Source organism: Pezoporus wallicus, unplaced genomic scaffold (genome assembly GCF_028554395.1).
Source record: "Pezoporus wallicus isolate ANWC-B61680 ecotype Strahan unplaced genomic scaffold, APGP_CSIRO_Pwel_v1 contig_3573, whole genome shotgun sequence".
Classification (NCBI taxonomy): domain Eukaryota; kingdom Metazoa; phylum Chordata; class Aves; order Psittaciformes; family Psittacidae; genus Pezoporus; species Pezoporus wallicus.
The window spans coordinates 701,663-719,981 of NW_026642425.1; the positions used below are offsets into that span (position 1 = coordinate 701,663).

General features: G+C 51.0%; 1 protein-coding gene across 3 annotated transcripts; it reads right to left on the bottom strand.

Moving 5' to 3' along the window:
• Nucleotides 1–1,522: 1,522 nt before the first annotated feature.
• ENKD1 (enkurin domain containing 1) lies at nucleotides 1,523–18,017 on the bottom strand. 3 transcript variants are annotated; one of them, XM_057430426.1, is made up of 8 exons: nucleotides 17,927–18,017; nucleotides 13,259–13,383; nucleotides 12,755–12,967; nucleotides 11,318–11,490; nucleotides 4,603–4,764; nucleotides 3,332–3,501; nucleotides 2,293–2,429; nucleotides 1,523–1,825 (listed from the first exon to the last, which is right to left on the bottom strand). In XM_057430426.1, exons 2-8 carry the CDS (start codon nucleotides 13,341–13,343, stop codon nucleotides 1,665–1,667), a joined length of 1,101 nt encoding a protein of 366 aa, XP_057286409.1. In that variant the 5' UTR covers nucleotides 13,344–13,383; nucleotides 17,927–18,017; the 3' UTR covers nucleotides 1,523–1,664. The 3 variants fall into 3 exon arrangements, with proteins under 3 accessions (XP_057286409.1, XP_057286406.1, XP_057286407.1); XM_057430423.1 differs by lacking the exon at nucleotides 17,927–18,017 and adding an exon at nucleotides 13,487–13,704; XM_057430424.1 differs by lacking the exons at nucleotides 3,332–3,501; nucleotides 17,927–18,017 and adding an exon at nucleotides 13,487–13,844.
• Between the last annotated feature and the right edge of the window lie 302 nt (nucleotides 18,018–18,319).

Below are 18,319 nucleotides of genomic sequence, written 5' to 3' on the forward strand. Positions count from 1 at the left end.
AAGGACCCACAGCTCTCAGGGTCTGAGGACACAGCGCCAAATGTTCAAGTTTTGACTACCCATCAAAGCCACAGCCCTGCCTGGGGCAAGCAGGGATTGCAGCTCCAGGGCTCCTGAACCAAGTGACACTCTGGGTGGGCAGCAGAGCAGTGGCAGAGCAGCAAAGCAGGCAGCAGGGCTGGTTAGTCCAGACTTGCTACAGGGAGGGAGGTGCCATGGAGCTGGTGTCCACAGCCCCCAGCACCACTCTCATCCAGTCAGCTCAGCCTGGCTGCAGCATTTGCTCCGAGAGCAACCCCATTGGTCAGTGGCTGATTTTCAGGTTGGCATCTTCACCTCCTCCAGCACTAAAAGTTTCTTCATCCATTGGCAGCAGCGTCAGCCCCTGATGTCCCAGGACACTGCAGTATCTCCCAGGGTGCTGTAGGCAGGGCTGGACCCTGCTCCACAACACCCCTACCCCAAAAACCCTCCCCACGTTGGAGAAAACCCCTGGTTGGGGCAGTCATCTCAGTGAAGGAAATGGGGCAACAGGCACAAGCTGCAGTGAGGGACATTCTGATGGGGCTTCAGAGGAGGTTTTCCCTGAGGATGGCACTGCCTGGAGACAGCCCCAGTGAGGTGGTGGTGGCAGCCCTGCCCTTGGAGATGTTAACTCAGATGGAGAAGGCCCCCAGCTGTGGATCTGTCCCTCTGCTGAGGAGGACATAGACCAAGCCCTCCAGAGATCCCTTTTAGGTCAAGTCTGTCTACATTTCACTCATCAGGATCCCTGCAAAGGTCTCCACAGGTCCCTGTGTGGCATCTGAAGCTAAGGAGGCCATGAGCTCACCTCCACAATGGCATCTACCCACTCTTGTCCTGTCAGGCTGCAGACTGAGATCTACCAGGACTTTGCTCATCCTCCACTCAAGTCTGCCATGACATCCCAGCACCCCAGCCCTGTGAAACCTGACTTCCCTGGCCACCTTGGACCTCTGCGGGAAGTGGGACCAGGACCCACGGCTCTCCCCCTGCCTGTGCGACATCAGTACTGCTGGTTTCTGCCACATGCCAGTGCTCCTCAGGCCCTGCTGAGCCCACCGGGAGCTGCACACACACTGAAGAGGGAAGCGATGCATAATGGAAGCACATCCTGCCCCACACACAACAAAGGCTTCTCCTGACATCCTACCAGACCCCCCTGCAGCCATTCCAGCTTTTCCCTGGGCACAGGACTGAAACTCTGTGCCTCTCTGTGGTCCCTGAGCTGCATGAGAAGGATGGGGCAGTGCTCAGGACTGGGGCACATGTGGCAGACCAACAGCACAAGGGTTTTGTGCAGACAAGTCTGCAGGTGCCCAGAATGAGCCATGACCATGGGCCAGCTCAGGAGAGAGAGGGGGACAAAACACCACAGGCAGCTGCATGAGAGACCTACCAGTTCCTAGAAGTGGGAAAAAAATGGGAAAAAAAGAGGTGATGCCATGAATCTGGAACAGAGAGCTGATCTCTGAGAAGTCAAGCAACACAGAGACAACTGTTCTCCAGACCACAGAGAGTATATTAGGGATTTTCCCTCCCTTTTCTGTGGACAGGCACATCACTGAAGCATGAGCAAGAGACACTGGCTGCACACTGGGACACTGCATTGGCACCTGCATGGGCCCTAACCGTAACCTAGCTCACGCATCCAGCTTGATGAAGACCTTGGGCCTTGAGAAAATTTTGATGGCCTCTTCTATTTGGGAGAGCTTCCTCTCCAGCTCCACCCGCCTCTTCTGCATGCTGAGAGTGTCTGCTCTCACTGGCAGCATCACCAGGTCCTTTACCAGCTGCTCCTGGCCTGCAAAACACAAAGCCAAACCAAACAAGTTGTGCAAGTGGAAGAGCAAAGAAATCTGTCCTTTTCCCATGACCTCAACCTCAGCCATAAAAATGATGGCAGCACTGGAAGAAGGACTTATAATACCCCTCTTTCCATTGAAAGCTCTGCTGGATGAGGACCTGAGTGACCTGCGCCATCTTTGAAAAACCAAAGGCTGGAATACAAGACCGCTGAAGGTCCCTTCCAATCAAATTCTTTCTATCATATTAAGGCAATAGTAACCCTAACATCAGGTCTATTGGACAAGCCTGCTTACCAGCCTGAAGGAAATTGCTCTTTCCACACATGCATCTCACATCCCAACTACACGCCTTTGTCCAGATAACTCCACACAACAGAAACCTGTGTCCCAGAACTCATCTCCCAAATCCTGGCTAGAATCACCCATTTTTCTGAGCTGGAATCCCTGTTTCTTTTCCTCTTACTCTGCTTCAGACTGCCGAGGGTCTCCAGCCGCTGGTCCTCTTGCATCTTGGTATGACCAGGTGGTATGCTGGGATCTGGCTGGTTTCGCAGCCGCTCCTCCATCTCTCTGCGCCACAGCTCCTTCCTCTCCAGCAGGCTGGCAAGGCAGAGGGAAGGCAAAGGAAGCACGTGTCATTACATCTGGCAGAAGGAGGTGCCCAGGGAGGCAGGCAGATGCCAGGAACTGAGCCCTTCAAACCTCACCCGACATTCCTGCCTGAGGACCACAGAGACCCATGCTGATAGCACACACTCCTGCCATGGAGGGGTATACTGGGCTTAGCCGACATGCATGGACCAGCAAACATGCTCCATGTGCATTGAATCACTGCCGCAAGAGATGCACTGAGGCCGACACAAGCTCTTTGGAGACAAGGGATTCTGCTTCTTGCTTCTGGCCCAGGCTACTGATTCCTCTCAAAACCACCTGCAGGCCAGTGACAGAATGAAGCTGGACAAAGTTGCTCACAGCCAGGGATGCTGGCAGAGAACAGCATGCACAGTATGGAGCCAAAGGACTGACACCATGGTCAGTCCTAGGACAGGGTCACCAGGTTTTCCACTCAGAACCCCAACAGGCAAGTTACAGGTTGAATGTTCCTCAGACCCTGGGTCCAGGGCTGAATACTGCAAGGAAGAGCAAAGCATTTGCCTCTCCAAAAGCAGACCTTGCAATATGGAAGCTATGTCATGTAGAGCAAGGCTTACAGGGGGTAGGAACATGCTTCTCATAGCACAGAGCGTCCCCATGTCAGCACCATCAGACAACAACAACCCAGGGAGGAAGGAGACAAAATTCTTTCTGAGCTCAGCCACACTGGCCATGGGATGCTTGTGACGAAAGCAGAAGGAATTGCTTTTATTCCCCAGGCCACTGTAAATCTCACTGCTTGCACATGCCAGGAGCACCTCTGTCCTCAGCCCCCCTTCTATGCAGAAGCTGAGGGACATGGTGAACGAAAGCAGGAAAGACTCATGGACCACAGAGGGCATACGTACTACTGGGGGACATGGCCCTTTTGCTTAGTGTTGTAGTCCTCCTGCTCCTGGTGCTTCTGCTGCAGCAGCTCGGCCAGCGCCTGCTCGGACAGGGACCGCCGCAGCGGGGCCCGCTTGGCACTGCGGGCGTTGTGCTTAACAAAGTTGATGCTCCTGCCCTCCACCTGCATCTGCAAGAAGAGAGAGGGAGGCAGCAGGGCCCAGCTCACACATACACACACAGAAACCCTGTTCCCACAAGGGACAAAGCAAAGAGGCACCTGCACAAGACACCAAATTGGGGGTGTAGGGCAGTAGGACAGGCGCACCCTCAGCCCACCCCATCTCAGGTGTGGAGCCATAGTCAGGCAGGAGCTATTGACTGTGGTGTGAGAAGGCAAGCACCAAAAGCCAAGCCTAAAACTGGCTTTTTTGAGGTCCTCAGGCTGACCCCATGCCCTCAAATTCAGGAGGACAGAAAGAACTAGGCTTGGCGTAGTCCACACAGCTCCTACTGGAGTATTCTGAGCCCATCAGGGCAGCTGGAAGGTCAGAGTTAAAACTGTTCTGGCCTTCATCAGAAGCCTGGCAGAGCTTAGCTGGTCCTTGGGGGCATTTCCTCAGATGACAGCACTCGCTACCACAACTTGTCTGGTGGCCAAGACAGGGCAGAAGGTCACTGGATTTAAGTTTGTTTTCTTGGGTTTCCTCCTTAGGAGCTTATGCCCTGTTTAAATTAAGTCCCTCCATGGCCTTTGGGAACCAACAGACTGGCAACCCCATTCTTGCCAAAGAAAGAAGACACAAGTCACAGAACAGTTTAGGATCTCCCAGACAGACCACCGGAAAGGTTTAACTGTTAGTACTTATTTAACCTTCCTTTCTAAAAAGCTCACCCATTTTCCCATTTTTTTATCTAACATCCAGAAGCCACAGTTCCTTTGATTAAGGTGGGGACAGCCTCCAAATCCCCAAGATCTCCTGCAAAGCCCTACAAAGAGCAGACTGGAGATCACTGGCCCTTGTACAGTGAAGAGGTGGGATTTTCAAAGGGAACTTCACAATCTCTTTAACTGTGAGTAGGGGTGAAGCCAGAGCTAGTATTAACAATCCTTGAACACAGTGACCAAGACCCTGCTCCTTCCCTTCAGCCAGGAAGAGTATTTACAGATATCCCTGTTCACACAGCATACCTGACTCAACACTTTAGAAGAACACATGAAGAGTACAAAACAGGAGCAAAGTTAAGTGTCAGAAACGTCTGGGATGGATGCAGTCAGTGTGCAACTCACCTTGATTTCAACACCCAGTGCCTCTGGATCCTCTGTGTCTGCTCCTGTTTTCATTCTGGCAGGCCCTGGGGAGAGCGATCTGCATGGCTTGATCCCAGGACCACAGCGAGAATATGCCCTCAGGAATTTCAGAGCCTCTGGATTTGGAGGTGGGGAGCTCTCCTGGGAGAGACAAGAAAAGATCCAATAGTGGAGGAAGGCTGGAGAAAAGAGAAACCAATCCAACAAAGCTTGGGAGGTCAACCACAAGTTTCCAGCAGGCAGATGACAGCACCCTCTTTCTGCCATGACTTGGCAGGAGCTGGTGGGGGAAGACAATCTGGACTCAGCCAGCAGAGGCCAAACTGGCTGCCTACAGCAACAAATCCAGACCTGGCAACTGAACTTTTTAAAGAAATGCTAAAAAAGGGGGGGGGGGGGAAATCTGCTGAAACACACATTTGGATCAAATACGCACGTAGCATTGACTGGAGAGTCCTTTTACTCACTAAAATGGTAGGCATGAAGGGAAAGAAACACCAGAGAACCCAACAGAGATACCTACCAGAGCTAGGGACGCTGTCCATACTGACATTGATCACGACTCCTTAAAAAGCAGAACTCTTCCTGAGGAAGGGGCACATGGCAATGTGGAGAAAGCACGCTGAAGGCAAGACACATGCCAGTCTCCCTTGTTGGCAACAGAAGAGAACTTGAGCTCCCTGAAGCCACCCCAGTGCCACAAATCCAGAGCCCATTCAAGCAAACTTGACTGAAAAAGCCCAGGTAGACACAAAGCTAAGTGCTGAGCTGCTGGTCTCAAGTGCTGCTCTGCTCAGCACCCCAAATCTATGGTTATGCTACTCTAGACAGAAAGAGGAGTGGGGAGTGGAGGAGTCTGGTGTTTTGGGGAGGGTGGAATAGCATGAGAGGCATCTTCAAAGGTTGTGGTTACAAATGGCACAAAGTTACACTACTTGACATCTAACAAAAGGCCTGGGGACTATCTCAGACAGTGTTGTTGCAAAGAAACCCTGAAAATTGAAAGTTGACTGTGACAAGTGGGTGACCAGGGAACTGCTCTGCTGTTGGAAGCCACAGGAACTGTACAGGGCAGCCTCCAGATCTTCACAGGTAGCCAAGCTCCCAGCTGCTCTCTCAGCTGAACTGCAGGCCCCTTGAGGCAGATTCCTTGTTGCCTGTTCCCTGTAGTTTAGCAGACATGGGACAGGATGCTCAAATGACTAGTTCTAGTGTTAACTAGGGTATGCAATGCCCTCAGCACTGCCTGGACAGATCAGGCTCCAAAGATGATCAGTCTTGTTGCAGCAGGAGCCAGGAGATCCAGATCTCTCCAGTAAATTAATGAGAAATGCCTTTACCCAGCATGGCTGGTTCAAAGTCAAACAAGTTATAGCAGGTACAACCACCCCAACAAAGCCCTGACAAATAGGAAGTTGGGTCCTGAGCCCATGGGAGCTACATGACCATATCTGACCACAGCTCAGGTGAGACAAGAGTATAAAAGGAGCCTGGCTGGAGAGCCCGTTGGAGCTGTTCCTCCTTGGAGCAGCAGGTCTGCAGTCAGAGACTCTCCCCTTGGGTCACGTCGCCATCCAAGGGGATTCCTTGAGATTGACAGCCTTCCCTTTTCAGGTGAAGGACTGTATATTTTGGATCACTGGCCATAAAGTTTAAGAATCAGCAGTGTAGTGACAAATCCATGTGACATCCCAAATCTGGAGGTGATGTTGGTGGAGCTTGAATTGAGTTTGAGCAATAAATGTCATTTAGCCTTTATTTATTGGTTCTGTTACATTTAAACCGGCGTAGTCAGTGGGATGCCCATAGAGGAGAGGTGACAAGTGCACGGATGATCACTCCTCCCCTGAGTGTACAGTGGGTGAAGGAGAAGTGGTTTTACCCAGGAGAGAATGGAACAACACTGTGGAGATGGGGGAGGTGGTGAAGAGAGCACGTGTGCCATCCTGGGCATGGGCTTGGTACAGGCACAGGATTGTTTTGCAAGGAGTTATTTGGAAATGGACTGTTCAGAAGAGGAATTTAGAAGAGAAAGAGAGCAAAAGCATTTATTGGAACAAAGAATTGAAATTATGCTGGCACGAGCACAAAGACCCACCCGTGCTGTCCCAGTTTGGCAGTTGATTATGGGCACAGACCCCACAGATATGTGGGGAGGTTCTGATGAGAGCTTTGAAGAGGTGGTGGAGCTGGAGAAAAGGAACATGCAAGCTCTCATTAAAACTGACAGGCAGATGGGTCTGCACAGCAGGACCCCAGCCCATGTTGTGCACTGCTCCTGGTTGGGACCTGAGTTCAGGGAGTTGCACAGGAAGGTTTTGAGCAAAAATGGAGACAGAGTATTTGTGGAGAGCCTGTGCCACAGATACGGTGTTGTGCGGTGATGAAGAAAAGAGCAGGTTTGGAGGTCCAGGAGTGGTTCTGAACCACGGACTGATGGGTGATCAGTCAATAACCTACTAAGGGGGTACTTGGGCGGGGTTGTAGAGCCCAAGCAAGAGGAGAGGCTGTCCCTGCCCCAGGAAAAGCACTGTCCAAGCTGCCACAGGGAGTGCCAAAGGCTGATTGCACCCAAGAGAGGTATGGGACCTCCAGGAGGTCCCAGCCACATCAGAGCCCTCCTCAGAGGATCACCAGACACCCTGGAAACAGTCAGTCTCTGAGAAAGAGAACTTGGGCAGCCATGGAGCACAATGAGGAGGACCCCACCGGGACCTTGAACCTTCCTGAGGTAGACCATTTAGGGCTCAGAAAGAAATGCCCTTTGGTGAGGAGTGTTACGCATTGTACCTGAGTGCAGCTGCACTGATAGCCCCCCAGACAGAGGAAGGGTCAAGAGCCCAGCAGACACAAAGATGACACAACCCCAAACAGCAGTGGTGCCCTTAACCCTTTGGTATGTCACTGGGAGGACCTGAAGGGGTTAAAATCCACAACTTTGGGAGTTGGGTTCAGCTGCCCACTCACCTAGTGGTAACTGCTAATGGCTGCTGCTAAGAGCCCATAGACATACCCTAAGTCTGGGATTTTCAATTGATACAGGGACCATATTAGTGTTTTAACGAAGCAGCAAGTGGAGAAGTGAGGAATTAACCAGGCAAGGAAAGTTGTAAGTACAGTGGGGGTAACTGGTATAAGCAGAAAAATTCCCCTGAGCTCAAACTCAACTCTGGCTGCCTGGTGAGAAAAGGATGGCAGCTGTGGAAGTGGCTCTGAGCCCTCACAAGAAAAATAGATGAGGGTTTGGCATACCAGCAGGCAAGGGATGTGATCTACCTTATGGCAGGATGTGGAGTTTGGAAGCAGAGAAGCAGAAGCTTCTTTTGTGAGGCTTTCACAGGCTGCAGCTGCACTACCACAGCCTAGAGCAACCTGTGCTGCTCAGTATCTGCTGCCAAATGGGGCATCTACAAAGTGATTAAAGATCTAGAGAAGACATTTTCCAGATCGTACACATACCCTTTGGAACTCTCCAGTCTGGCCAGTCCATAAGGCTGATGGCCAGTGGTGTTTATCAACTGATACCAGGAAACTTAACAGCAATACTCCACTGCTGACTGCTGCTGTCCCAAGCCTAACCTCAGCAGTGACAGAAGGACAGGCTGCTGTCCACCCCTGGATGGCCACGCCAGATGTTAAGGATATGGTTTTTATGGTTTCCCTAAGGGGAGAAGACAAACCCCAGCTGGGTTTCACATGGGAGGAGATGCAGTATACTTTTAACCAACTCCCACAGGGGTATAAATATTCCCCCATTATTCCCCACAGTGCCTTGGCCAAGCTCCTCAGTCCTGTGGAGGTGCCAGCAGATGTTCACATATATGAATGTATAGATGATATCTTAATGGATGGAGACAATAAAGTACAGGAGGGGCAATGGGCTGCAGCCATCTGAAATCTATTGAATAAAAATGGCCTCAAACATTCCACCCTCCAACTGCCAAGTTTCCAGACAAGAAGTTAAATTCTTAGGGGTCTGGTGGATAGCAGGAGCTGTTGCAGTACCTGATGAACCCTCTCAAGCATCAAGAAGGACAAACCCTAGGCAATAAAACAGAATAACAACAGTTGTTAGGCAAATGAGGTTATTGGTGAAAACATGCATCAAGGTTTTTGGTAATTGCTTTCCCACTATACAACTTGCTTTGGAAAAATAAGGAATGTGACTAGACTCCACAACTTAGAGAAGCCCTTAATCCTCTGAAAGATGAACTCAAAGCCTACCAGGAACCAGGCCCACTGCACCACAGGATCCATTAACAGTGGAGTGGGGATTTGCCCCCACGCTTCTTATGTGGTGTGTTCTAAAAGGGACCACAAGGACCAGCCAGGCCTCTACTGTTTTCTTCTACCTCATTTAAAGAAACTGAAGAGTGGTACTCAGATTGAGGACAAGGGGTCCTGTGCCTTACTAAAGCCATTAAGGAAGCTGAGAAACTACACACATCTCAAGCTGTTATAGTACAGGGTCCTCTTCACCTTCTGAATCCAATCCTTAATGGATCACCTCCTCCTCAGGGAGTAGCTCAAAAGGCCACAGTTCAAAAATGGGATGCATAATTAGTCAATTACTGTTGTTAAGAGAGGGTCTGATCAAGGTCTCCAAACTGCAGCAGCCCATAAATCCAGACCCAGGCTTGCTAAGTCAAGCGTGTAAGCCTTCTTCTATTAAAGAAGCACTCTAACAGATTGAATTTAAACTCTGATCATCACCAGCTCCACGGAAGAGAGAGATCCTTCAAAAGGAACACCCCAGCTCCAGGAGAGCCACAGTAATAGTTAAAGCAACATGAGTCAGCACCAGGGCTTCCCGCCACCTCTGGAGCACAAGGAACACACCACGCAGAAACTGCCTGCACAGAGATCACCCTCTTCCCCAGAACAAAAGAAGAAATTATCTCAATCTTCCTCTAACTCAGAAGATTTGTCAAACGAGAGCGTAGGCTTGTGTTCCTAAGGCACATGTGGGTTTGTTCCCATGTGTGGAAAGGTCACAGACCTCAAGGAGGTTGGTGTCACCGGGAAGAAGGGACACAGCACTCAGAACCAGTGGCTTGGAAGTCATCTTGCCAATTTTTGCAGTTGTTCACAGTACACATAATTTTAGTGTCAAAAGTTGGATGGAGGGCTGCTTTGGACCAGGGTGAAGCAATGCAGAGATGAGGAGGAACTTGGAGGCTCCAACTCAGCAAGGGAGTACCAAGGGAAGGCTTGTGTAAGTGGCAGTGCTTGAGGTGTCACCCAGCTTGCACCCACTGTCTGCACAAGCAGCAGCTCCCTGTGTCATTCCTGTCCACACAGCCTGGTGGGCTGCAAAAAGAAGAGAGATGGAGACCATGAAGGCTAGCAGGGACTTGCAGGACAAAGCCCTCTCCTGAGGCTCATGGGAATGCAGGCTCTAACAGTTCAAGGTTACACTGGTGGAGGCAGGAGCCCTGCACTGCCACTTGCTCAAGGAGCTTCTCCCATATGAGGCTGAGCTGGAAGGGAGCCCTGGGGCCTGATCTCCTGGAGGTCACTATGATGGGGGTGGCACAGCACCCCTCTGCTTCCTGCTGTGCAGCCGGAGCCAACCCCATCCGTAAGAGCTACAGTGCCTATTTCTGGATGAAAGAAGAGGCTAATGGAATACAAGAGGTCACCTGGACCACAGAGGCTTCCAGACTGATGACAACAGATTCACCCAAACATAGTGATGGAGCTTTCCTTCCCTCCCCCATGGCCTTCACTTTCATTTCTGTACAAACAGGTACAATTCTACCAAGGCAGTGTCTTTGGCACTTTTAGCAAAGCCTTCTGACAGAGGCACCATTTAAACACCAGGAACCCACCAGGGGAGGAAAAATGACCCAGAGAGAGAAAGAAGCAAACACCAACCCAAAACCTTCACAAGGCCACACATCTGCTCGTTTCAGCAGCTGAGAAAGCCCAAGGAAACAAGGCACAGCTCCACAGCCCTTTTCGTCACAAGCACAGGAGGTACATACACCCTTGCAATTGCGCTCGTGTGTAAGACCTCCACCTTGATTGCCTGGAGATGCTGTGTGCCCCCATGGGGGTCCATGGGGGCACACAGCCCCCCCATGGGGGTCCATGGGGGCACACAGCCCCCCCATGGGGGCACACAGGTTATTCACCACAACAATCACTCAGAGAAGAATTTGGAGACATACAGCCCACTGTGGGTCCACAGGGTGGTAAGAGTTGGACTGAGGTTTGATGCAGCCTGAAGACAAACCTCGGAGGACCATGATCTATGGAATAGAATACCACAGCCCTTTGGCACTAACTCCAGACAAGTGTTGGCCCAAACACCAGGAAGCTGAAAAGACAGCTGGGTGCGCCCCTATACTGGGAATACAGCTGTCAGTGGAAGCCTGTATATCCCCAAGAGTCCAAGCAGGAGCCTGCAGGCAGAGGGTGTGATGAGATTTTCCCCCTCTCAGCTTCTCCTGCATGAGAGATCTTCTGGGCTGGACAGGACACAGATTATTACAGCAATCACTCTCTGGAGCCAGATGCCACATTCTTGCTCAGCACACAGCCCCACTGTCACATCTGTCCTCCATGCTTCATCACTGAGCTGCCCCAGATCCAGAGATTCTGGGGCTCCCCTGTGTCCACTTTCCCACAGAGCCTCAGGGCTGAACTGCATCCCAGGCCCAGATAGCTCAAGAGCTGAGTGGGTACTGACCTGGAGTTTGGCCTTCACCTTTGACTCCACGTTTTCATATTTCTGAGATTTCCAGAGAGCTTTCACAGGCTTGGGCTTGCTGTGCTCTTGGGCTCGCTCCTTCTCTTTGTACTTCTTCTGAATCTCTTTTATTCTCCTTACATTTTCTTTCTCATGATCCTTGGACTCTTTCCCTGCACAGCAAGGGCAGACATAGCCTTCACCCCTCAGACACTGCCCAGGGATTCAGGCTTTTGGAGCGCTGGCACCAGAGCCCACAGCTCTGCCTCCAAAGCTGATCCAACCACCCATACAATAGCAAGCTCTCCTCTTCTCTGCAGACTAGACAAGCTGTGCATTCTTCCCCATGTTAGATGCACACTCCAGGATTGACCCTCTTCTGCCAGAGGATCCCACAGTGCCCAGCTGAGCACTGTCAGAAGTCTGTGCACATTATTGGTGCTCACAGACTCCTTTGTTCTGAGAGACTGTGGCCTCACTTGTCCCATTTGGGACTATGGACTATGGACTATGTCCCATTTGGACAAGCCATACCAGCATCCTCTTGAGAGCAAGGTCAATTCCCAGTTCAGCACCCATAGTGTTTCTGAATGGTTAATGGCAGCTGCAGAGCCTTAAACCAGCACTTTTCCTGGTTTCAAGGTCAGCTGTTGTCCCACATCCAAGGGGACATAATCAAGACTACGGATTTGTTGGTTTTGAATCAAAAACGATCCTTTAGGCTCTCCAAGATGGGGAAGATCTCAGCTGACAAAACCAAACCCTCTTCATTCCTCTCCTACTCTGCCACAGCAGTTCAGCTGGTAGCCACCACACTGGCACCAGGCAGGGGAAATTCCAACACATGAAGTAAATCAGACATCCAGTGCTCAGCCTTATCTCCTTCCTGGACTTCTGAATGTACTCTGGGTGACCTCCCTGGAGAAGGGAACATCTTTTGCAGAGATATTCTCAGTATCCACACACACAGTCTTCCCAAATCCTGCCTGGATTTGTTCACTAACAAGGAATTCCCCAGATTAAACACCCTCTATACATTAAGATTTCACCCGATCCATTTTTAAGTTTGACTGTAAAGATACTGGTTGTATTCAGAAACAGCAAACTAGAAGGGCTTTATTGGTTTCCAGCACCTCTCAATAGCCTCTCATCCATGACTAGTTCCTCAAATACAAATTAAACAGCTTCTTTTTTACAGTCTCCTTTCCCATCCCAGACCTGGGCCAGACTGGAATCAGGAAGGTCACAGAGCACTGGCTCCCACACGGGCGATGGCCCAGGGACACCACTACCAGGCCAAATGCAGGAGAGGGTGACTGGCCCTGCAAATCTCAAGCTCTCCTCAGGAAGCAGAGCTGAGGAATCCAGCCAAAACCCTGATGCTTCATCCCTGGCACCAAACACAGCTCAGGCCAGCAGCAGCTCAGCTATACTTACTCTCAACTGGCAGCCTCCTGTCAAGGGAGAGCCCTTCAAGCTGCAATAAGAGACTGAGCATCCCCTTCTGTCCCTTCTCCAGGAAGTCCTTTCCACTGGGGCGAATGCGAGGGGCTGGTTGGACCTGGCGGGCACTGTATGGGTTAGAAACTGGATGCAGAGGGTCAGAGCTAAAACCCAGCTTCAGAGCACTCCCTTCCAGCCTCCCTCGAGCTACAGAGAAAGAAAGAGAAAGAAATTATTGGGAAACTATCTTACCTCATGGTCTTCTTCACCCACAGCCTACAAACAATGCTGAAAACCCCTTATCCACATCTACCTTATGCTTTCCAATCTTTTGACCAGCTGTACACACCACCTTTAGGATCACTATCCATGAGGCAGCACCTGCATCAGTGTGAGTGGAGACTGCTGAGGATGTCAAAGAGTAAGGACATCAAACGGGCAAGCTGCGCCAAGCCACAGTACAAAAGCATACATCCCTAACAAGCAGTAAGGACTCACCTGAGAAGGGGAGTTTGTAATAGCCTGGAGAGAGTGTAGGGTCTGGAGGAATGGGTCCACAAATCCTGGATGGCCCTTCACACATCCTGCCACGGTTCTGCCTCCTCCACAGGAACCAGCCACCACTGAGAACAGCAATGAACAGGGCTCACTGAGTCACTGAAAATCCACATTTTTATATATATATACATGTGAACTTCTGACCTTCATTAGAGAGCTTGCACTCACCTACAGAGATAAACTGCAAGCAGGAAACCACAAATCACCCCAAATTGGACTCTATGCAGGTGAAGCAAAGGATCCATCAGTACTGTCCCTGTTGTGGGCCTAATCAGCATTTTTACTAGCATCAGACCTGAAATGTCCACAGTTACTGTAGTATCAATATTTTCAGTACAGAAAATCCTTCCTGGCTCTGCTCTCCCATAGAGGAACATCTACTGCAGACATGCAAGCAAGACCTGAGCTGCTATAACTGCCCTTTGTGCCTTTAGTGAATGGAAACACAGGGTAGCTGGATATCATCTGAGACATTTTAGCCTTAGATTTGAATTATCTTGTTCTTAGGCTCTTTCTAAATAGCTCCTGTGGTTCAAACACAACATACACAAAGTGAGCTGAAGTTCATACCCCACACAGGTAAACTCTCTGCTCTCCACAAGACACACACCAGCACTGTCACCACCCTTGAGCAGGCTGGGGCTGAATCTCAAAAGGACATGAGTAAAAACATTTCACTGCAGGACCATGTAGGGGCAGATGTTGAATTTCTGGGCAAGAGCCCCGAGTTTAAAAGAGTCCACCTGGTCTTAGGGAGACCAGAGTTACCTGTTTAGAAAACATCTTTTTCATTACTAAAGAACTTTTCAACATTAACTGCTGGACCAGCACAGATCCACAAATCCCTGCCCTGGTCCCTGCTGTCTCTCTCCTCCCCACAGCCAGGGAAGCACAGATCCTTTCAGCACAGCAGCAGCTAGCATCACTCACGAAGATCTCATGGACAGCATTCTATTGCCTATGTGAAGCTTGAAGGACTTGCTCCCTATTCAGAAAACGAGGATGCAAGATGACACAGGAACAGGCACAGACCACTGGTGAGCTTTTGGCAGATGCTGTAAAAGCCTCAATCCCTCCTCAGAGTCATGCCATGATTTTGACAGGCACCAGGGCAGTTTGGCTGGAGTCACTGCTGTAAACCTGCAAGCCCTGACTCCTCAGGTAGTAACTTAAAGATTTCTGAGGGACATCGACAGGATGAACCCTCTTCAGGATCTCAGCATGCCAGCACCATCAGGATGCAGCTTCTGCGATTTCATTTATAAACCAATAAACCACCAGTACAAGGCTGGGTGAGTCTGAGTCATGGCAACTAATGCACTGCAGTCTTCCTTGCTAAATCACCGCTGTTGACATGAGACCCATTAGTGAAAATCTGTTATTCATCTCTCAGATACAATTGCAGAGGTAACGTAAGCAATGCTGACTACTGCATGCCAGCATGCAGGTACAGCCTGTACCCAGCTCCTCTGGAAAAGCTGTTTCTGAAGAGCAAACACAGACCCTCAGCCTAAGGTAAAATGACACTGGGTTTGGTACTATTTAATCTCCTTGATAATGGATCCCACTAAGCTCAGGCTTACTGATTCTTGTCAGTACTGAGTAAGTACTTGTAAGCAGAGGCTCTTGTACTCAAGAAAAAAAAAAAAAAAGCATGTAACATGAGGTCCCTCCAGAACAGCTACTGGCCTTGAAGTTTATGCTGATATCGGTCTGAACTCACATTCAACCCCAGCAATTTACACACAAAATGACAGGCTGAAATCATGACCTGTTACCAGAGCAGGCAATTGTTGTAGGGGATTGAAGGAGGAAAGGCAAGCTGATGGGCGGCGGGGGATGGAAAGCTCATTCTATACCTTCACACAAGTCATATAATCACATTGCACACCCCAACAGCATCCTGCCCTGCTGCAGGGAATTTGCAAATGACACCCACTCCCTGATTTGCAAGTCACATCAACTCTGGATTGGGATCTTGCAAGATCAGAGAACCTTACTACAATGATAAGCATCTTGCCTATCTAGGTACCAGCAGCGCACTCACCTGCGTGGGACACAAGCCCCTTGTATCAGTCTCCTAGCCCTGAGGAGCAGCCAAGGCTCAGCTACCAATGATGAGAACAGCCTTCCCAAGCTGCTGCTTTGCTCCTACCAGTCATGGGAGTATTTGAGGATACTTCTCATAGCTCACTTCTGCCAAAGGTGATGTGTGGACACTCTCTGCTGCTATTCCCATCCTTCTGCTTCATCTCTTGTGACAGCCTTGTAGTGCAAATGGTCCTGTGCTCAGCTGATTCAACACTTTTTTTTCTGGGTTAGTTTTCTCTCCATCTAACCTTCTGTCCAAAAGTAACCTGGCTGTAACCTCCACAGAGGGATCAGAGGGGCAATGGAGCAAGCGCAAGAGGAACGCGGTAGGAGCATGTGCTTATGAACTCAGAGGAGAGAGGAAGAGGGACCAGGGTCAGCCCTTTCCAGTAGTGATCTGATCACTGTCTCAGCCACATTCAAATTTGCACCGAGGAAGGGATCTTCTCTATCACCACCTTAGAAACTTAAGCATTAAGAATACAGTATTCAGTCTGTTGCCACCAGAAAGAAACTACTTAGAGCACTGGTAGGCCATGAGATGCAGACAGAGGGGTTAAATCCTGGCAAAGACACGTGTATGTATTTGACTCCTCTCTCTTCTTATCCCTCTGCCACACTGCAGAACTCACAAGCAGAGCAGCCTCCTAGCAACACGGCTGCACCAACCCTGCTCTCTGCCTCACACAGCCTCAAGAAGTGCAGGGCAGTTGCCAGAGTAACCTAACGACTTCAGCATTGCTTTACTCACCACCCTGAGCGCTGCTGGCTGCCCACTTCCCCACCACCGTTTAACCCTGGCCTAGGAGTCAAGCAAAGCAGGCTCCAGCCCTACCCCTCCCAGAGTGTCCCATTAATTCAACTCTTTGTGTCCTCTGCCCCAGCTTACCAAGTGTCAGAAATGGTACTTATCCCCCAAGTAAACTAAGATCTTCCAGAGCCTTTATGAACCACAGCTTCCTTTTGTGCCTTGTTTTTGGCACTGTAGTTAAGGAAACTACAAAACATGAAAAGGGACAAGGCTTTGGCAGTTTTTTTTCTCAGCCTGGAACCTGCTGCATCTGCCTTTGAAGCATTCCCTCTTTTTTACAGATCACATTTTCACTATGCCTGTGTCCCTGGCCAGGAATTTGCTACCACTCACAGAGCTGAATCAAGCCCCACTTCACGTCTTTATAAGCCAATCTCTGCAAAAGCATGGGGGAAAAAAAATCCCACAGCTGTGATAAACTGTGATAAGCAGAGCAAGTCGTCTGCAGAATATCAAAGAGCTATCTCCATGCAGCTGGTCTTGTCTGCTCTCTCCGTCAGTAGTTTTAGCTGAAATGAGAAGTAGCACCAGGAGAACTCTATGCTTGAGGACTGCACCAAAACAGGTGGGCACACGTATATGGGACCATAGTTCCTGCAGAATCAGGGACCAGGAAATTAGGTCAATGTGCTGTGAATCTACCCTGTGATGTTAGTCCATGCTTATGCTTTCCCCTTGGAGACTACAATGGGAGAGATTAAGATTCTCCTTTTAATAGAATTCATCATACAGGTTCCCTCAGGAACTTCCCCACCTGCACCTTTTTCTCTTCTGTCTCTCTAAAGACAAAGAGGGACAGGTACGGCCAAGTGTGATACTGGCATCTGCATGTGGAACATGGTTCTTGGGAGCTAGGCACATGTCAACCAGCAGTCCTTTAGGAACAGAGCCAGCTTGCACTGTCTGCTCAAGGAGTCACTGTCCTGCAGCAGCCTGGATGGCCACACTGCACTGGACAGTGGGCAAAGGCATTGCAGAACTGCAACAAAGTCAGAGAATCTTAGAATCCCAGACTGGCTTGCACTAGAAGGGACCTTAAAGCTCACCCAGTTCCAAACCCTGCCACAGGCAGAGACACCTTCCACTAGAGCAGGTTGCTCCAAGCCCCATCCAACCTGGCCTTGAACAGTGCCAGTCGTCTCCCAGAACTAGAAAGGATGATGATGCAAGAAAAGCCCCACCTTAACCCATGGGGTTCTTTGATGCAAGGACGAGCCACATGCTGAGATTATAGGAGCTCATGTGCAACACTGCATCCAGCAATGGAAAGTGGACCTCGTGCTGCAGTCTACAGCCTGCTCTGGTTGTGCTGTCATGGGGAATCAATACAATCCCTGTTTTGGGGCCCATACCAAGATCCAAGACCCCACTGAACACCACCACATACTCCTGGGAAACCCTGCCTGGGTTTCAACCCCTGGGAAGGGGTTGCTCTGGGAAGCGCTGCCAGAAACGCGACATAGGGGGCCAGAACCAGCCAGGAGCCCCCAGCGTTTCACCCAGGCGGGTGCAGTGGCACTGTACCGGGGCTGCAAGCTCCAGCCCGGCTGCCCTTGGAAGGGGCACGGCGGCACCGGCCCCAGCCCCTCCCCCGCGCCGCTCCCCGCCTCTGCCGGGCCGAGGTCCCGCTGCCGCCCGGGGGGCAGCGCCGGCGGGGATACTGGGGCTCGCGAGGGATTTCTGCGGCCCCCCTCCCGAGCACTCACCGAGGGGGGCCAAGGAGAAGCTCTCCCGGCCGCGGGCCGGGCCGTGGGGACGGGGACGGGCCCTACGCCAGGCCGGGAAGGCCGCGGCCTGCGGCGGGGCCTGGAGTGGGTCCGCTAGCCGAAAGCCCGGCCCGGCGCCGCCGCGCTGCCCGGCAACCGTCGCTTCCGACGGGAGGGGCCGGGCCCGCCGGACCGTCCGGCGGGCAGCGTGTCCGCGGCACTTCCGAGGCTTAGCGCTCGCCTCTGCTCTCGTCTTCGGCGATCCCCAGCGGGCGGGTCCCCTTCCCCGGCCCGGCGCGAGCGGGCGCTGGTGCAGGCTCGCCCTGCTGCAGCATCTCCTTTCCCGGGGCTTTGGGGAGGATCCGAATCGCGCCCTCCTCCAGGGCCTGGGGA